Below are 17,680 nucleotides of genomic sequence, written 5' to 3'. Positions count from 1 at the left end.
GGGCTTTGACTCCGAACTTCGTTATTCGAATATAATTCGAATATCAAAAAATAAATCAAAATTCGAACGAATATTAGGCAGCCCTTAATATTCGAACATGTTATGGGCAGGCCAAGAGGGAGAGACGTCGGAGAACCCGACGCAGTCTATTCATAATATTGTAATGGCCACGGAAGAGGCAGTGAATGAAGTATTGATTAGACAGCGATTTATTAGAAACCTAATAAACCGTTGGAACACGCAAGACCGGTAACCATAGCAACGACGGTAAACAAAATATTATTAATAAATATTCGAATATATTCGAATATTAATATTAATAAACAAACAAACTTCAAATACGATTTTTGGGCAAATGTCAAAGCCCTAGTGTGTGTGTGTGTGTGTGTGTGTGTGTGTGTGTGTGTGCGTGTGTGCGTGTGTGTGTGTGTGTGTGTGTGTGTGTGTGTGTGTGTGTGTGTGTGTGTGTGTGTGTGTGTGTGTGTGTGTGTGTACCTGTGTGAGTGGAGCCTGCAGCATGATGCGTGCGGGGACAGGCTGTGGAGGGCAGCAGGTCTCTGTGTAGCGGCTGCTGTGTTCACAGTAGAAGGAATGGAGCTGGGAGAGCCGCGCCGCTATGCTAACGTCTCCTGCTAACAATGCTAGGCCTGCTGAACATAAAAATACACAAACACAAATAATCACACGTCCAAGAACACACACATAAACATAAACACAGTGGGCAGGATAGTCTAGGTTAGGGGGTCGGACTCCCAGCGAAGATTGTTCTGGGTTTGAACACACACACACACACACACACACACACACACACACACACACACACACACACACACACACACACACACACACACACACACACACAGACACACACACACACACACACTTACTTGAGGTCGCATGCTGCAAGTTCAGCAGGTGTGTGTAATAACGAGCCAGGTGGGACCAGGTGAGTGTAGGGTGTGTGCTCCTGTCTTCTTTAAAGCTGCGCTCTGTCCCTGCATCCCTGGCCGACTGGGACACACCACCTACACACACACACACACACACACACACACACACACACACACACACACACACACACACACACACACACACACACACACACACACACACACACACTCAGTCTTGATCTAAACCACCAAGAGAGATCAGACTAGAGCCAGCCAGGTGTGTTACCACAGGAGTGGAGCAGGTCATTCCTGGCGAAGCCCGGGAGGGTGCTGAGCTCCTGGCTGGACAGTGCTCCTCCTCCTCCTCCTCCTCCTCCTCCTCCTCCTCCTCCTCCTCCTCCTCCTCCCTCCCTGTCCTCCTCAGCTGTGGAGCCACCCAGCTGAGCAGTGCTCCTCATGGAGGACATCACCTGTCATCACACCCATCATTAATCAGCCAGTGGGCTCCACGGAGCACAAGTTCCAGGACGACAGTAATGTTGGACATCTCTATGGGCTTGGTGTGTCATGACTCAGCCGTTAACTATAGGAGTCATGTTCAGTCTCTATCATGTAGATGACAGTTGTCAAAGTCTTGAGACCAAAAACAAAATGTGTGATTGTGTGTGGTGTAATTGAATTGTGGTGTACGTGGTGAATATAAAGGGTTTGTGTGGGTTTGTGTGGTGTATTGTGGTGTATTGTGGTGTGTGCATGCATGTGTGTCTGTATAGAGTGTGTGTGGAAGCCAGGGGGGGGGGGGGGGGGGGTTACCATGTGGGCTGCTCGGAGGCAGACCCAGTAGGGCAGCAGGTGTTCCTCAGCAACCATCAGCCTGCTCTTCAGACCGGCCATCATGTTCCTCCAATGGGAACCCTGGTAGGAGTGGATGTCATTAGTCAGGGCAAGGCAACTTTATTAGCACAGCCGTTTATCACAATGACAGTCTCAAAGGGATGAAAAGGTTGATAGTCCAGTGGATCTCGTAACCCTAAACGTCTAAAAGGACGAGGTAAACGCCTTCAAAATCTATGTGTCTGTTATTTCCACGCGCTATATTGCATTTGTGTTGTATGACAATGAATTACATATTCACACACATACTTTATTTGGAGTTTGTCTGGGTGTCTTTGGAGGCATGTTCTGCCAGTCCTGTAGGAAGAGGAACGCAACCTCCAGATAACACTGATGATGAACCCTGAAAAAACACACGCACGCACACACACACACACACACACACACACACACACACACAGACACACACACACACACACACACACACACACACACACACACACTCACAGTTGTGAAACAAAATCCTATGCATTTGATTATCGGGGCCTTTTCACTTGAAAGCAGCATGCACACACACACTCATATTATTACTGACTGTAGATTGTGGCTGTGTGTCATTGTAGTTTGGATACAGTGTACGAACGTCCTGGCCACCTCCTGCCTCTTGACCAGACCAAAGGACCTCAAACTGCACTCCACAATTCCTAGACACAGACACACACACACACACACACACACACACACACACACACACACACACACACACACACACACACACACACACACACACACACACACACACACACACACACACACACACACACACAAACACACACACACACAAACACACAAAACAAGACAGATATACAAAAGGGTGAATGTGCATTTAACACTATCTTAGAACGTTGACTCAGAGTGCTGATGACCGACACAATGTTCGGTTTAACTACCATTCCCTCAATTGCCATTGAAATAGCCAGTAACCCTAGCCCTGCTCCCAACCCTTATCAAACCATTACCCTAGAATACCCTTACCAATACCATTACCCCTACATTAGCCGTATCCTATCCCCACTCCTACCTACTCAGTAACCTGACCCTGACCTACCACGACAGTGGAGCAGGCGGGCCTCCAGCTGCATGTCTCTGCGGGCGCTGGACCGGGAGAGGCCCAGGGCAGAGCCCAGCACCTCCCGGGCCACTCTCCAGCGGTGGACCCCAGCGGGGAGCTCTCTCTGGCAGGGAGGCCCGACGGGAGCCAGGGGCTCCGGCAAGCCACCCTGGGTGTCAGGGGAGGATGCCGGCAAGCTGGCCTCGGGAGCAGGGTTAGAGCTTCTCTCTGCAGCCCTGAGGGCCAGGATGTTGCCTGTGTACATACACAGAACAATATTCAGATTACCATATTCTATTTTATTAATTTATATATTATTTGATTAATATATATTAACAGAGATTTTATTTGATAAATATTGGTATTGTCATTAAAGGGGTGATATCATGCTTTTTCCTTTGTAAACTAACTTAAACACGTGTAATCAATACTAGCTAAAAACAAAAATATATTTCAATATTGGTGAAGTTATCCTGTCTTTTTTACTGTTAAAATAAGGCTAGGAAAGTACCAATTTGCATGGTTGTCTTGGCCAGCAGGGGGAGCTGTGGCAGGTAGATGTTGTTGAGACCTTGAGGAGGAAGAATCACTCCTCCACTCTTCACCTCTACACTCTCACCAAACACAGTCAGCTGCAAGGAGAGCAGAGTTAATTCTGAACTTGTGTGTGTGTGTGTGTGTGTGTGTGTGTGCCTGTGTGCGTGTACCTGTTGCTGCAGCAGTCTCTGTCCCATCTCCAAAAGGGTGGTGCTGTGTGTACCTTTCAGGGCACCAAGCTGCATCGTGGCTAAAGCTAGTGCTAAGCTGGAGGCGGCAGGCATCCATTTCCTGTCTGACAGCAGACGCACTGCCTCCTACAAACACACACACACACACACACACACACACACACACACACACACACACACACACACACACACACACACACACACACACACACACACACACACACACACACACACACAAGTTACCATTTACCACTCATCAGAGAGTTCAACGTTTTCAACATTGTCATCGAATTGACAGATGATCAGTATTTTGCTGTTATAAATGAACTTGCTTCTCGTTACTTATTATCTTACTGCATGATGATCACCGTATTGGTCTGGTTGATGGAGCTACGCAACTAGGTTTAGCCCTCCTTTATGTTTTGAGGCCAATAAGAGAAAACAGGCAGCAAACTATCGTCCCAAATAGCTTTCTACGGAGCCCTGCCAAATATGATTACACCCTCCATTCAATGTATCTCTACATTTAGTTCTACTGACAATTGATCTAAAATATCCACTGTAAAAGAATATGACTACATTGTCTCCAAACAGTCATTTTATCATTATATCGATATTCAATCAATCAGAGGGATTCAATTATCTGCTGCCTCTGCTGTTATTGTGTCACTGGGGCGTTCTCCTTCGTTCACTAATTTAATTTAAAAGCTATTAAGTTGGTTGCCCAAAGGGCTGCTTGTAATATGGTTTCAATGGTTGCTATGAGACCAGCAGCAGACTTTGTGGGTGGTCATCAATCAAGAGAGTCTTGATTGATGGTCACACACAAAGTCTGCTGACTGATTAGAATCAAAAGTCACGTGAGGTTCTAATTTACATAGGGTGACATTTCTCTGTTGCTTTCAATTTCACTTGCAGACCTATGCATATTCCAAGCACAGTAAGTAAGTATATATATATTTGTTGTCATGTTGTTTTTAGCATATTATGGATTTTGACTCAAGGATGACATTCGACTGTGTGTGTGTGTGTGTGTGTGTGTGTGTGTGTGTGTGTGTGTGTGTGTGTGTGTGTGTGTTTACATGCAGCATGGCGGTGGGGTCAGCCTCTCTTTTGTGCGCTCCTCTGTTTGCGTGCGCTGCAGCAGCCACCAGCAGCATGAGGGCGTGCGTGTCCGCGTCTCCCCATGAGGTACACTCGTTCAGACCCTCCTTTAACACCCTCGCTGCCTCCTCACTGCTGTCTGGACCTACACACCCACACACACACACCCACACACACACACACACACACACACACACACACACAAACATGCTAAACATACCTCGCAAAATAACACTGGTGATTGACCGATATATCGGCCAGCCGATGTTATCGGCTGATATTCTTTTGCCATGATTTACAGACAGTTCAATAAATGTTCATTATTTTTAATTGAGACATTGTAACATTTGTTATCATCATTGTGTCATTTTTATGATGTCAATTGAGGGAGGCTTAGCCTGGAAATCCAGACCCACATCTAGAAAGCTGTAGGGTCTGGCAACGAGTAATGAAAATGGCCCAACTCGAGGGGCGGCACCAAGCATGCATTTGGAAATCTCACTGGATAACACACATTGGATAACACTGCGACCAATCAGAAGAATACAAGGGCTGACGTATCCAGACCAGTAGAGCTAACCAATAGATAAGACTCTTGCCGTATCCGGTCGGTAAAACAGCAACGCTTTTGGCCCGCCTATATTGATGTGATTCATTAATGTTCTGGGCCAGGGGAGGCCCAGAATATACATTGCTCGTTCCCAGAGTGACTCGCTGAGCAAATTCAAATTGGACTCTCGCGAGAACTTTGGATTTCCAGGGTACTATCGGCTCCAAATATCGGCTCAAGAAAATCGGTATCGGCGTATCGGTTACCGGCTAAGGCTGATGAAAAAAAATCGGTATCGGTATCGACCCTAAAAAATCCATATTGGTCGATCCCTACATAACACATAGAAACACATAAAAACACTAGGCGCATACAAAGATACACCTCCATAAAACACACAGATAGACACTCAAACACACACACACACACACTCACACACACACACACACACACACACAAACACATACACGCACACACACACACACACACACACACACACATGCACAATTCATAACAATTATATAATATTACTGGTCAAATTAGGAAAATAACCAGGCCAACAACACGCTATAATAATGGAATGCAACACACACAATATGATCAAAACAAACAGAAGAAGGCTAAAAAACAGTGCGGAAAGAAAGTTACAACCAGATACAAAAGCACCATCGAAAACAAAGTGAGGACATGAAGACAAGGCGAGGTCATTCACACGCACGGGGCTGAAGGGTGTGTGAGGCGGGCACCTGGGTGGACGGCGGTGCCAGGGAGGTGGGCGGCGAGGCCGCGGAGGAGAGCCAGGCGACAGCGCAGCCACAGGGGGGCTCCAAGTCTCTCCCTGGCCTCCACTGCTCCGGGGCAGTCTGCTGGGGAGGGGACTGTCAGGGGGGACCCTTCAGTGACCTGCTGCGCACACACACACACACACACACACACACACACACACACACACACACACACACACACACACACAAATGTGAGTACATGCACACAAAAAATAAGCAGGTAAAGATGCAGTTCACACAGAGACAGATAGCTTGACAGATCGGCTACACACCCAGGCGTTGAGGTGGGAGGGGCCAGGTGCTTCCCCCTGTAGAGAGGCAGACGTCTGCAGCATCTCTAGAGACCTGGCTGCCATGTCCGCACTGGTGGAGCAGGTCACACACTGGTTAGGGGGAGCGCACACACACACACACACACACACACACACACACACACACACACACACACACACACACACACACACACACACACACACACAAACACACACGAACACACACACACACACACACACACATACACACACACACACACATATATCAGAAACACAAACACACACACACACACACCAGACACACACCAGACGCACACCAGACCTGAGTGCCGCATGTCCCAGCTGAAGATGCATGTTGCTCAGCAGCAGATGGGCCTCTACGGTGATCTCCAGGTCCTGCTGAGCTGAGCTGCAGTACTCGGGACCCCCACAGGCTTGTAGTGGACCACCGCTGGACTCTAGCGCCCTCTGCGCCCAGTCCAGCAGAACGTACTACGGTACAACGAGGGGGAGCAGAGCCAGCTAAGAAACACCAGCCACGCCTTTTCATATCCGTACCACTACTTTTAAACTAGGATCGATGGCTACAGGTTCACTTTTTGCTGTTTGAAGACAAACACTGTAACCACTAGGCTATCTGGCCCACCTCTCTATTTCATGACATGGAGAGGCTCATCCCAGGTGTGAGTGAGTGAGGAGAGGTGCTCCTAGTCTTACCTTGACCCTCCCTAGGCTCAGCCTGTCCCCCTCAGAGCTCAGCTCCAGCTCCAGCCCATCAGGCTCCGTCCACCCCTGGCTGGGGCTCTCAGCGTCCAGCGGGTCCTGGTCGGGCCCTGCTGTGCTGACCGATGGCTCCTCAGTGGTCACAGCAGTCTCAGCAAAGGGCCCTGGTCGGTTAGCACACACAGGGTACAAAGAAAGGAACGGTCCATCACCATTCAACAACCATTCAACCAATTCTGCACTATTTAGAATTTAATTATGGAAAATATGACTTATTTTCTATCAGTCATTCAGGTGCAGCGGGCGCGGGGTAGGTACTCACCCGGGAGGGGGAGTCCGGGTACGGTCTCGCAGAGGGCCAGAACCAGCTGGACCCGGGCCAGGCTGAACCGCTGGCTCATCCCAGGGCCGCACCGACCTCTGACCTCCTCGCTCAGTTGGCAGTTTGCCAGCTCCTCCACTGCCTAGCACCATACCAACAGGTCAGGTACAGACACCAGCACTTCTTTCAGTTTCCCTTTCATGCCGAGGGTGGGGGGGGGGGGGGGACATAAGGTGGCGGGGGTAGTACCTGAAGGTTCTCCGTGAGGGGCTTGTTGTCGTGGAACTTTCTTGTCGGCTACATTAAAAACACACACACAGCGCTGGATTTAAATGTTAGCTACGACTGATAAAACGGGATGGCCTACATGAGGCTGACTGAAACGCTCGGGATGGCGGGTTGTATTTGTACCTCCTGTGCGTTGATGCTCGGGCCATAAGGCAGAGTCACTCCCTGTCCGTGGGAAAGCTCCACCGCCTCCTTTATGGCTTGGCCAAACATACTGAGCTCAGTCAGAGCACGCACCTGAACACATGCAGGCACACACACACACACACACACACACACACACACACACACACACACACACACACACACACACACACACACACACACACACACACACACACACACACACACACACACACACACACACACACACACACACACACACACACACACAATATTCAGTGTTAATTAAAGTCAAGATAATCCAAAGTAAATTAAGAAATTGTGATTAATAATATGTTATGTTACAATGAAGACCGTAATGCAGACCTTCAGTAAGGTGCCTTCTAAAGTGCGCTGGACATCTCGGCACCGGCTCCTCACAAAGTACAGGTACAGGGCCAGCACGGGCAGCAGCTGGAACCACACACACCGTTCTTGAACAACGCAAAGGATGACTTGGTCTTGTTCTTCTCGTTCCGCCCTTGTAAAATGTTTTTCGGTGAACAAGGCACTGAACCCTGACTCCTACTGTAGAGCTGCTTATGAGCTTTCTTTTATGCCATTGGGTTAATGCTTTTATCATCAAACCCAGTAGGAATCAAACCCCTAATCCTGTACTTTGAGTGAGTGCACATGGTCACTATCATTGCATTCGAGTAGTCCATGGCCTATATAGTCGTGTGTGTGTGTGTGTGTGTGTGTGTGTGTGTGTGTGTGTGTGTGTGTGTGTGTGTGTGTGTGTGTGTGTGTGTGTGTGTGTGTGTGTGTGTGCGTGCGTGCGTGCGTGCGTGCGTGCGTGCGAGCGTGCGTGCGTGCGTGCGTGCGTGCGTGCGTGCGTGCGTGCGTGCGTGCGCGTGTGTGTGTGTGTGTGTTTACCGTGACATAGTGGCGTGTGCTGTACAGCCAATGACACAGGAAGTGAAGGCTGGCCACGGTGGTTGGAGGGTGGACTCTGATTGGATCAGAGAACAGGTCCACCCCAGGAAGCAGCTGGTCCCCTACACTGTAGGAACCATACAGGAGGTCCCTCTGGGGATGAGGCTGAGAGCTACACAACACACACTGCACACACACAGACACACACACACATTTGAATACATACACAAGTACACAGACACAAACAAAACACAAACACATAGTCAAGTGACAAATACATATATGCAATAACATTTTTGGGCGCGTTTGATCCTTCATGATGCAATGAAAGAGTGGCAGACTGAGTCTTACTTTGAAAAGGTAGGCAGAGAGCAGGCAGCACATGGTCCTCTGTTGTATGTGTGAGACCAGGACGTACCTGGGAACACACAGAGGTAGCACACACACTGAGATACAAGGGCTGAAGTGTGCAATGATGTCCACAACATGCGCTGTATGTGCTGTGAAGAAAAGATCAATTGAAGAGGGATACTGTTGGTTGGTTTTCACATTCTAGCCCTGCCTAATTGGGATTATGCCTTGTTTCCTGTTACATTACAAATAACATATTCTTTTCTGTTGTTTCAGAAGGGGATTTTCACAGCGCACAGTCTACATGTGTTGATTTGAAACCTTTACAAACCCTTCTTTACAGATGATTATTGCTGGAGTTTGTGTCCGCCAATTACGTGCTTACAGACCCCGCCTCAAGCAACTTGATCTTACGAAACAAATATAAAGCGAAAGACAGTGAAACACCCAGTTCCCCCATATCTGAGCTTGTCTGCCATCAGAATTGAGATATTTGTGAGACTAAGCTCCGCTATGCCAAACAATGCTTCCAAAACACAAACACACACACGGCCATAGAAAACAGCCATCAAACCATCAGTCTTTTATATGACTTCAGACTCACTGTGCGGTCTTGGCTGTGATCACGGCAGCCTGCAGGCAACCCCACACGCCCGCCAGCCTCTGGGTTTCCTGCTGGGACCGGGGCCCGCCCGCCCAGCACGCTCCGTCCCACGTATCCAACACGCCCACGCCGTGCAGAGCACAGTCTACCGCCTTGCTCCAGGACGAATGAGCCGCCCTGCAAAACACATCAGGCCAGCAGTGGACAGGTTGACGGGATGCGGGACATATCTCACTGGGATCAGACCCAACATGACATTAAAGCGCTCGTCGAAGAATTATGACCGCGTAAAGGGGTGTAGCCGATAGGGTGTTTGACCCCCGAGCTCAAAAGGTTCTGGGTTCGATGCCGTAATTTCCATCTAATGATTGTACCTGATGTCTAACGCTCTACTAAACTAAAGGGCTTATAGCAAGTAAAACAGCGCGACAGTAGAATATAAATCTAAATGAAAATAAGGATTGGTATGACCCCCTATTATGATGAACCAAGCATTTTTTTTTTTTTTTTTTTGTCCCATTGAGATATTGAAATCTGTTTTACAAGGGAGCCCAGCATGAGCTTACCGCGAGTCGCCGCTGTACAGCTGCAGGTTTCCCAGGTCATGCAGCGCTTGCACCCTCGGCCCATGAGCTTCAAGGCATTCTGAAAAAAATAAAGAAATTGTATTGTCATTTGTCTTCGATGGTGCAGTGCGTGGCTGCGAGTTTGTGTGTTTGTGTGTGTGTATTCTCATTGCGTTTACATGACACTCAAGAAAGTCGAATTATTGGCTTAGTCCGACTGTGATAGGATTATTAAGATGCATGTATACACCTTAGTCGGACTAAAGTCGAATCGAATTGAGTAACTCATAGTCGGATTAAGACCCCTAGATTGTTCAATTGTCGAATTAAGGGTGCATGTATACGGTCAATCGGATTGGAATCGGATTATGCGTTCTGCCCATGTTTGAGATTTTTCCCGGGGGCCGTGAGCCGGAAGTATAAGGAGACGATAATCGTGTTGTTGTTGCCGTCGGAAAATGCGAAATTGCGATTTATTTAAAAAGGTGCCGAAGAAGATTGTGGAAGCCGGTCTTGTGCCAATGTAGTTGACCCCTATAAGAAGTCATGTATCATCATCATCCACATTCATTCAGATTCAGTACATACTACGCTTCTGTTACGAGAGTAGTGTATGTGTGTGCGCGAGAATGGCAGTGTGTGTGTGCGTGACTTCAGCGAGTGAGTGGACGAGCGAGGAGAGCGAGCGCTTGGGAAGTTTAGTGAATGAACGAGTCCGGTTGTGTCCGTGCAAACGTGTACTGTTAAAGGGGTAGTTCGGAATTTTGGACATAGGGCCTGATTCCCAAGTGAGCATTGGTATTCTATATCACTGGAGACAGTTTTCAACACATTTCATACAGTCCTTCTAGTTGCAGAGTTCGCTCGTGCTAGGCTAGCGCACGTCAACGGGCAATGCTAGCCTGCTATTAAAAACACTTACCCACTCCACAGTACACCCGAGGTAAATCAATTATAACGACAGACTATAAATCTAAATGTCTGTTTATAGAATAATGTTAGAAATAAAACCAACCTTGCATTGCATTGCATTTTGAGGGAATTGCGGGGTCTCAGCAGCAGTGTTTATATTCCTGTACGTAGGCTATGGCAGCGGCGGACTGATACCTAGGTTACCTGCCGCTGTCATTGCTACAAACGCAGAGTACAGTGAACGAAGGAATTCTATAAGCGTATTCAATTAACAAGATATGCCCACGTTTGGAGGAGTTAGCGATGCATCTGCTTTTGAAGACGATTATGAGGAATTTGTTGTATCCAACGAATCGTACATGTACGAGCCGGTGTTTTGATGTCCAAGCCAGCAGCAACAAGCCACAGTTGAGTCCTTTCTGGATCTCGCACTGGAAATTGGTGGAAACTTTGTGGTGCCCATCTGTACCGTTTATTTCTACAATTTCTAAAAGCACACTGAACCATCATGTTGCCTAGTCGTTCAATTGCGCTTCTGTCCCACGCTTCTCTGTTTACGTTCTTCTGTCGTGATTCGGTTACAAACCTAACCAGCGCATAGTAAAATTCCGCTTCTGCTGAGAAAGTAGTCCCTCGATGATTCATGCGATGCAAGGTTGGTTTTATTTCTAACATTATTCTATAAACAGACATTTAGATTTATAGTCTGTCGTTATAATTGATTTACCTCGGGTGTACTGTGGAGTGGGTAAGACTGTTTTTAATAGCAGGCTAGCATTGCCCGTTGCCGTGCGCTAGCCTAGCACGAGCGAACTCTGCAACTAGAAGGACTGAATGAAATGTGTTGAAAACTGTCTCCAGTGATATAGAATACCAATGCTCACTTGGGAATCAGGCCCTATGTCCAAAATTCCGAACTACCCCTTTAAGTCAGTGGAACTATGAATAAAGTATCCAGCCTGTCAATAATCGGTGTGGTCTGGGAGCCAACAGCAGGAAAGGTATAACACCTCGATTTCACCAAGGGCTGAATTTCTAAATGTCTTTCTAAATGTTGGTCATCAACGAGGTTGTTAAGTAGTAACTTCGGGCACATCTGTCAAAATTAATGTTTTTACACAATCTTTTTTCATTCATTGCGGTGCGGCCGAACTGACGGGGATATTCTCTGATATTATGAATCTTAAAGACTGCGTCGGGTTCTCTGACGCTCTGGTACTTAAGCAATTGTGTGTTGTGTGTGAGTCGGTGTGTTTCTGTGCATGCAATGTAGGAAGAGTAGGCGGTGATTACAGTCTCTAAGTAGGTTAGTTACAAAGTGCTTAATACACATGCATAAATAATATAAAAAAAACAATAAAACACAGCACAATGAAAAAAGAACCAAAAGATAAAACAGGATTGAAGATCTTTAAAAGGAGAAGCAGTGATGACCGTGTGTGTGTGTGTGTGTGTGTGTGTGTGTGTGTGTGTGTGTGTGTGTGTGTGTGTGTGTGTGTGTGTGTGTGTGTGTGTGTGTGTGTGTGTGTGTGTGTGTGTGTGTGTGTGTGTGTGTGTGTGTGTGTGTGCGTGCGTGCTTGCTAGCGTGAGTGTGCGTGTGTGCCTTCTCACTGATGGAGGCAGCGTAGGCGGCGATGACTGTGTCCGTGTGCTCGGGGCCGAGGGGCAGGCTGTACAGTTGGCTGGGGTTGGTGAAGTCACGGCAGGTCAGGTCTTGAGGTTGGGGGTCAGGTCCGTCTGTGACCGCAGGACAGATCTCCACCTGTCCTGGAGGACCCTGACCACCGCCGCCCTCACCCCGCTGGACCCCAGCAGCTGAGGGGGCAGAGAGGTGGTCTGGTCAAACATTGCATTCACTGTCCAGCTTACGCCGCCATTAAAGCCCATAATAGCTTCTAATGGACTTGTGGTGAGGAACGATACTGCAGGTCAGTAAGTACACCCAGCTGTAGCAGCATGCATGCGTGCGTGTGTGTGTATGTGTATGTGTGTCTGTGTTGACCCACTGAAGTGTGTGTGAGCCAGAAGGAGTTGCAGGAGGGTGCGGCTGTGCTGGAGGAGGTGGAGGGAGTGGGGTCGGTTCTGCAGAGCCAGGCGGTAAGCAGCCTGCGTGTCCTCAACATCCAGGGGTACACGCACCAAACCTCTTGCCCTGGACACGGCTACACACAGACAGACACAGTCAGGGACACACAGACAAGCATCCGTCCCCCACTCCATAAATAGAGACACAAGACGTACACAGACAGGGACAGACAGACAGGCATCCACCATATAGACACACGACACATACACACAGACAGAAACACATACATACAGAAGAAAATAAGTACAAGCACACCTTCAGACTTTCATCCATGGTGTAACAACAAGATGGTGTGTGTGTGTGTGTGTGTGTGTGTGTGTGTGTGTGTGTGTGTGTGTGTGTGTGTGTGTGTGTGTGTGTGTGTGTGTGTGTGTGTGTGTGTGTGTGTGTGTGTGTGTGTGTGTGTGTGTGTGTGTGTGTGTGTGTGTGCGTGAACCTTTGGTCTTGTGGTCCTCATGAAAGTGCAGCTTGGAGTGCGGCCTGTTAGATTTAGATCGAGATGCAGGCCGCCATCCACTGAGCAGCTGGTAGTCTGCGTAGTTCCTCCAAGTTACCTAGTTCGATTTTGACCAGTTACCTCGTCACAATCATGACCATGACCGTAATCAGATCACAATGAAAACCATGACCATATTCATAACTTGGCAGCACAATTGATTACACATTTATTGTATGTTGATTTTGGCCTCTGCATTTAGCTCCTTGTTAAAGGTTGCGATTAATTTATTCCCCCACAATGAATGATCAAAAAAAAAAAGATAATCCCTGTTATAATTGACATAATAGTGCGTCCCTAATCATAACATAACCACAATCATCGTCATATCCCTGATAATAAGCAGACTGATAATGTGTGAGTACCGGGGTCTCGGTGTAGCGCTGTGTCCTGACGTGGTGCGGTTGGGGAACAGGGGGTCCGTTGAACTCAGCGACCCTTTCCAGAAGTCTCTTCTGGGCGTGGATCAGGAGCGGACTGACCTGCAGGGTGTAGCGCCCCCTGGAGACCACATACACACACATACACACATGAGATTACATTATTATTGACTAGATTAGGATTTAGAATATTTTAGATCAGATGAGATAGGACTAGATTTGATCATAAGCAGTTGAATGACATAACATGAAAACACAATACGGAGACGCACTGAGATCCTAACCGAACCAAAAAATGATTTTCTTTGTATTACGAGCATAAAATCCCACCTAAAGGTCAATGGGAAAAGTGGGATTTTATGCTCGTAATACAAAGAAAATCATTTTTTCTGATCTTTCTACCAACCAACCAGCCAACCACCATCCAGCCAACCACCCCAAACCACCAGTTAGAGGAACCACACGTTGTTCACTACACACACAGGCAGTCATGGCTGCTGACGGCGTCGAGCGAGTCGGTCAGGCTGTGCGGGCTGCTATCGGGGCTGCTCACCCCGTGAAGCAGCTGAAGAGCAAGGCGTAGTGGGCCAGTGATTCCCACTTGGCGTGGGCGTGTAGCAGCCCCAGGGTGTCCAGCACCAGAGTCTGCACCCAGCGTACGTCCGCCTGGCTGCCCACGCTGGACTCCACATCCTCCTGGCTCGCCTCTCCCTCCAACGCCTTCCAGAGCTGGGGACAGGGAGCACCACATGTTACCATGAGGTCGGCCTTGATATAGAGCCTGCCGTTCCTGGCCACGCCCACTGGTTGACCTCCTGGCCGCCATCTTTTTCTTGAAGGGTTTCAATGTACTATCCTATGGACGTTCACTGCTTGGACGATATCTTTTCGCGTGCTTATTGGTTTGTCCTTCAAAGCGAATCCTTACATCCTTTAATGATGTAAGCACGATCACGGTCAACCTCACGTGCGGTTGTCATTTTTATAAGGAGCGTTGTGTGTGTGTGTGTGCTATAGTCCCACCCACCCCTAGTGTGTCCATCATGTCCATCAGCAGGTCGGTGGCCACCACCAGTAGGGGGGTGAAGGTGGACTCCAGCAGGTCCAGGCTGATGGGGCAGGGGGCTGCGGGCGGAGGTTTGGGGTCCCTGGCCACCAGAGCAGCCAGGCTGCTGCTCTGCTCCCAGGCCGTCCGACACGCGTACTGGAGACACGCCCAGTGGGACCCCCGGTGGGCCAGGACCTAAACATACACATACTCATGAGAGGGGGGGAAGCCTCAGAACCTGGTGCATGTGTGTGTGCTCGGGTTTATGTATACGGGCCTGCTGCGTGTTTGTGTGTGTGTGTGTTTTGATGTATGTGGGCACACTGTGTGTGTTTGTTTGTGTGTGTGTGTGTGTGTGTGTGTGTGTGTGTGTGTGTGTGTGTGTGTGTGTGTGTGTGTGTGTGTGTGTGTGTGTGTGTGTGTGTGTGTGTGTGTGTGAATATGGGGGCGTGGTGTGTGTGAGTGTGCATGTGTGTGCGTGTGATGTGGGTTATGGTGTGTGAGTGTTTGTGTAGCGTGTATGTGTGTGTTGGTGTGTGGGTACCATGGCCCTGCGGAGGTACAGAGCTGCCTTGTGTAGTGAGTCCAAGACAGCAGAAGGCGTGATGGGGGGGTCCAGGTGGTCTAGCTGCTCGTCGTCTGAGTCCTTACTGTCCTCCACACTGACCACTACACACACACACACACACACACACACACACACACACACACACACACACACACACACACACACACACACACACACACACACACACACACACACACACACACAATGGAGTTCACTTCATTAACTCTATTCATTCATTTCTATATTTGTTTATTTTTGTCTGTGTCTTTTTGTGTGACTTGTGTCAGCATCTAAATAAATGTGTCCCTCACCCTCGTCTTTGTCCCCGTCTATGGACATGGCGGAGGTAGGTTGGTCTCTATGGTTACCAAGAGGTGACGAAGGGGCCAGCAGTACACCGGAGCGGGCCAGAGAGAAGGCCCACGGGTGGAACTGGCTGTATCTGAACAAAGACATACACACACAGAAACAGTTCAGTTATCAATTGGATTTTAAACCGAATGTTACACTACATTCGTATGCTAAAAATAACATTATATTTAATGTAATGAAATTGTGAGGAATTAACATTTGAGGACAGCAAGGAAGGTGTGTGTGTGTGTGTGTGTGGGAGAGTGGTGGTGTGCACCTCTCGTGCACAGCGGGTGTGTGGAGCTGGGCCAGGGCTCTGTGCAGCAGGGCCAGGTGGGCCTGAGCCATGAGGTGGTTGAGCTGGGACCTCCACACCCTCTGTTCCTCAAACAGACACCTCCTCTGGAGCCGCTGGTGGCTCTTCTGCCTCACGTACGAGAGGCGCTTGATTAACGCCTCCACCGCCTGCTCCTCGCTGCACGCACACACACACACATAAATAATACAAACATACAAAGACATAAGGTCATTACACATACCAATACCCACGTATGCAAATTCACACACACACACACACACACACACACACACACACACACACACACACACACACACACACACACACACACACAATAATACAATACAAACATACAGCATAAGGTCATTACACACACACACACACACACACACACACACACACACACAGTCAGTGCACACCAGCCCAAACAGTCAGTGCACTCTAACTACCCTGTCTCCTTCTGGTGTTTCTTGTGTTTCCCTGGCGGGTTCAGGGATACAGTGGGCGGGGCTTCTACTCCTTTGGTGGAAAGACCCATACTCTTGTCATTCCTAGGAGAGATAACCCAATTACAGTTAGCATGTTCCAGTTACACCTAGCCAGTTAAGTTTGCATGTTACAGTTACATTTAGCTAGTCACATCTAGCATGTAACAGTTATATCTATACTAGGGTTCCAGTAACATCTAGCTACATCTACCCACTTAGAGATTTTGAGTAACTGCCCCATTTAGAAAGCTGCAGTCATTACTAGTTACTAATGACCTCTAGCTACTAGTTCTAGTAACTATTGAAATGTGAGGATTCCTCTCATTATAGGGTTCAGTTGGCTATTTTCTCCACTGTCAATGGTCCAACTGCAGTTTATATTGCAGACGGCAATTTCTTCACAACACATGAATGAAACAGTTAACATTAGATAATAGTATGTGGGTTCCCCTTTAAGTTAAGTTTTTCCCTTGCTTGCTTAATATTTTAGACTCTTTGACGTACTGCTAAGGAGGAGTTCAGTAGCATATGAGTAACTGTACTTTAATACACAGGCGAAGATGTCCGTCGCCCACTGGACCACCAGGTCAGGCTTGTCTGCTGCTATGGCTCTCTGTAGGTGCAGAACCACCACCTCCAGGAAAAACACCTTCCGCCTCAGCTTCATCACTGGGGGGAGGAGGGGAACCCGTCAGAGGCACCGCGGGGGAGCTTCTGTGGCTAGATGCTTTATTCCTTCCTTTTTTTCGGGTGCGTGTATCCGTGAGTGTGTTGTTACCGTCGAGGTGTGCACTCTCGAGGTCGCCGTTGAGGACAAGATGATGGAATCCGATGGGGTCCTGTGTGTGCGTTACCCCCGCTGTCGCAGCAAAACGTAACCATGGCCT

General features: G+C 48.3%; 1 protein-coding gene across 4 annotated transcripts in view; it reads right to left on the bottom strand.

Moving 5' to 3' along the window:
* Nucleotides 1-17,680, bottom strand: part of cfap54 (cilia and flagella associated protein 54) — a 29,655-nt gene that overhangs the window by 2,160 nt on the left and 9,815 nt on the right. For 2 of the 4 annotated variants that reach the window (XM_060056970.1, XM_060056967.1), the window contains 34 exons: nt 17,572-17,652; nt 17,336-17,462; nt 16,755-16,856; nt 16,285-16,482; nt 15,968-16,098; nt 15,633-15,757; nt 15,068-15,283; nt 14,594-14,769; nt 14,026-14,161; nt 13,601-13,718; nt 13,085-13,240; nt 12,690-12,893; nt 10,167-10,245; nt 9,601-9,777; nt 8,997-9,063; nt 8,646-8,831; nt 8,097-8,183; nt 7,731-7,844; nt 7,569-7,616; nt 7,320-7,461; nt 6,992-7,161; nt 6,597-6,766; nt 6,275-6,365; nt 5,964-6,123; nt 4,646-4,812; nt 3,543-3,689; nt 3,347-3,467; nt 2,833-3,090; nt 2,320-2,428; nt 2,034-2,127; nt 1,704-1,805; nt 1,177-1,360; nt 882-1,025; nt 496-650 (listed from right to left, as the gene is read on the bottom strand). In XM_060056970.1, the coding sequence (XP_059912953.1) occupies nt 496-650; nt 882-1,025; nt 1,177-1,360; nt 1,704-1,805; nt 2,034-2,127; nt 2,320-2,428; nt 2,833-3,090; nt 3,347-3,467; nt 3,543-3,689; nt 4,646-4,812; nt 5,964-6,123; nt 6,275-6,365; nt 6,597-6,766; nt 6,992-7,161; nt 7,320-7,461; nt 7,569-7,616; nt 7,731-7,844; nt 8,097-8,183; nt 8,646-8,831; nt 8,997-9,063; nt 9,601-9,777; nt 10,167-10,245; nt 12,690-12,893; nt 13,085-13,240; nt 13,601-13,718; nt 14,026-14,161; nt 14,594-14,769; nt 15,068-15,283; nt 15,633-15,757; nt 15,968-16,098; nt 16,285-16,482; nt 16,755-16,856; nt 17,336-17,462; nt 17,572-17,652 (4,742 nt within the window). The remainder of the gene's footprint in view (nt 1-495; nt 651-881; nt 1,026-1,176; nt 1,361-1,703; nt 1,806-2,033; nt 2,128-2,319; nt 2,429-2,832; nt 3,091-3,346; nt 3,468-3,542; nt 3,690-4,645; nt 4,813-5,963; nt 6,124-6,274; nt 6,366-6,596; nt 6,767-6,991; nt 7,162-7,319; nt 7,462-7,568; nt 7,617-7,730; nt 7,845-8,096; nt 8,184-8,645; nt 8,832-8,996; nt 9,064-9,600; nt 9,778-10,166; nt 10,246-12,689; nt 12,894-13,084; nt 13,241-13,600; nt 13,719-14,025; nt 14,162-14,593; nt 14,770-15,067; nt 15,284-15,632; nt 15,758-15,967; nt 16,099-16,284; nt 16,483-16,754; nt 16,857-17,335; nt 17,463-17,571; nt 17,653-17,680) is intronic. The other 2 variants (XM_060056969.1, XM_060056968.1) reach the window with 2 other exon arrangements.

Source organism: Gadus macrocephalus, chromosome 7, assembly GCF_031168955.1.
Source record: "Gadus macrocephalus chromosome 7, ASM3116895v1".
In the NCBI taxonomy this organism is placed as follows: domain Eukaryota; kingdom Metazoa; phylum Chordata; class Actinopteri; order Gadiformes; family Gadidae; genus Gadus; species Gadus macrocephalus.
This window is presented reverse-complemented; position numbering and strand designations above follow the sequence as displayed.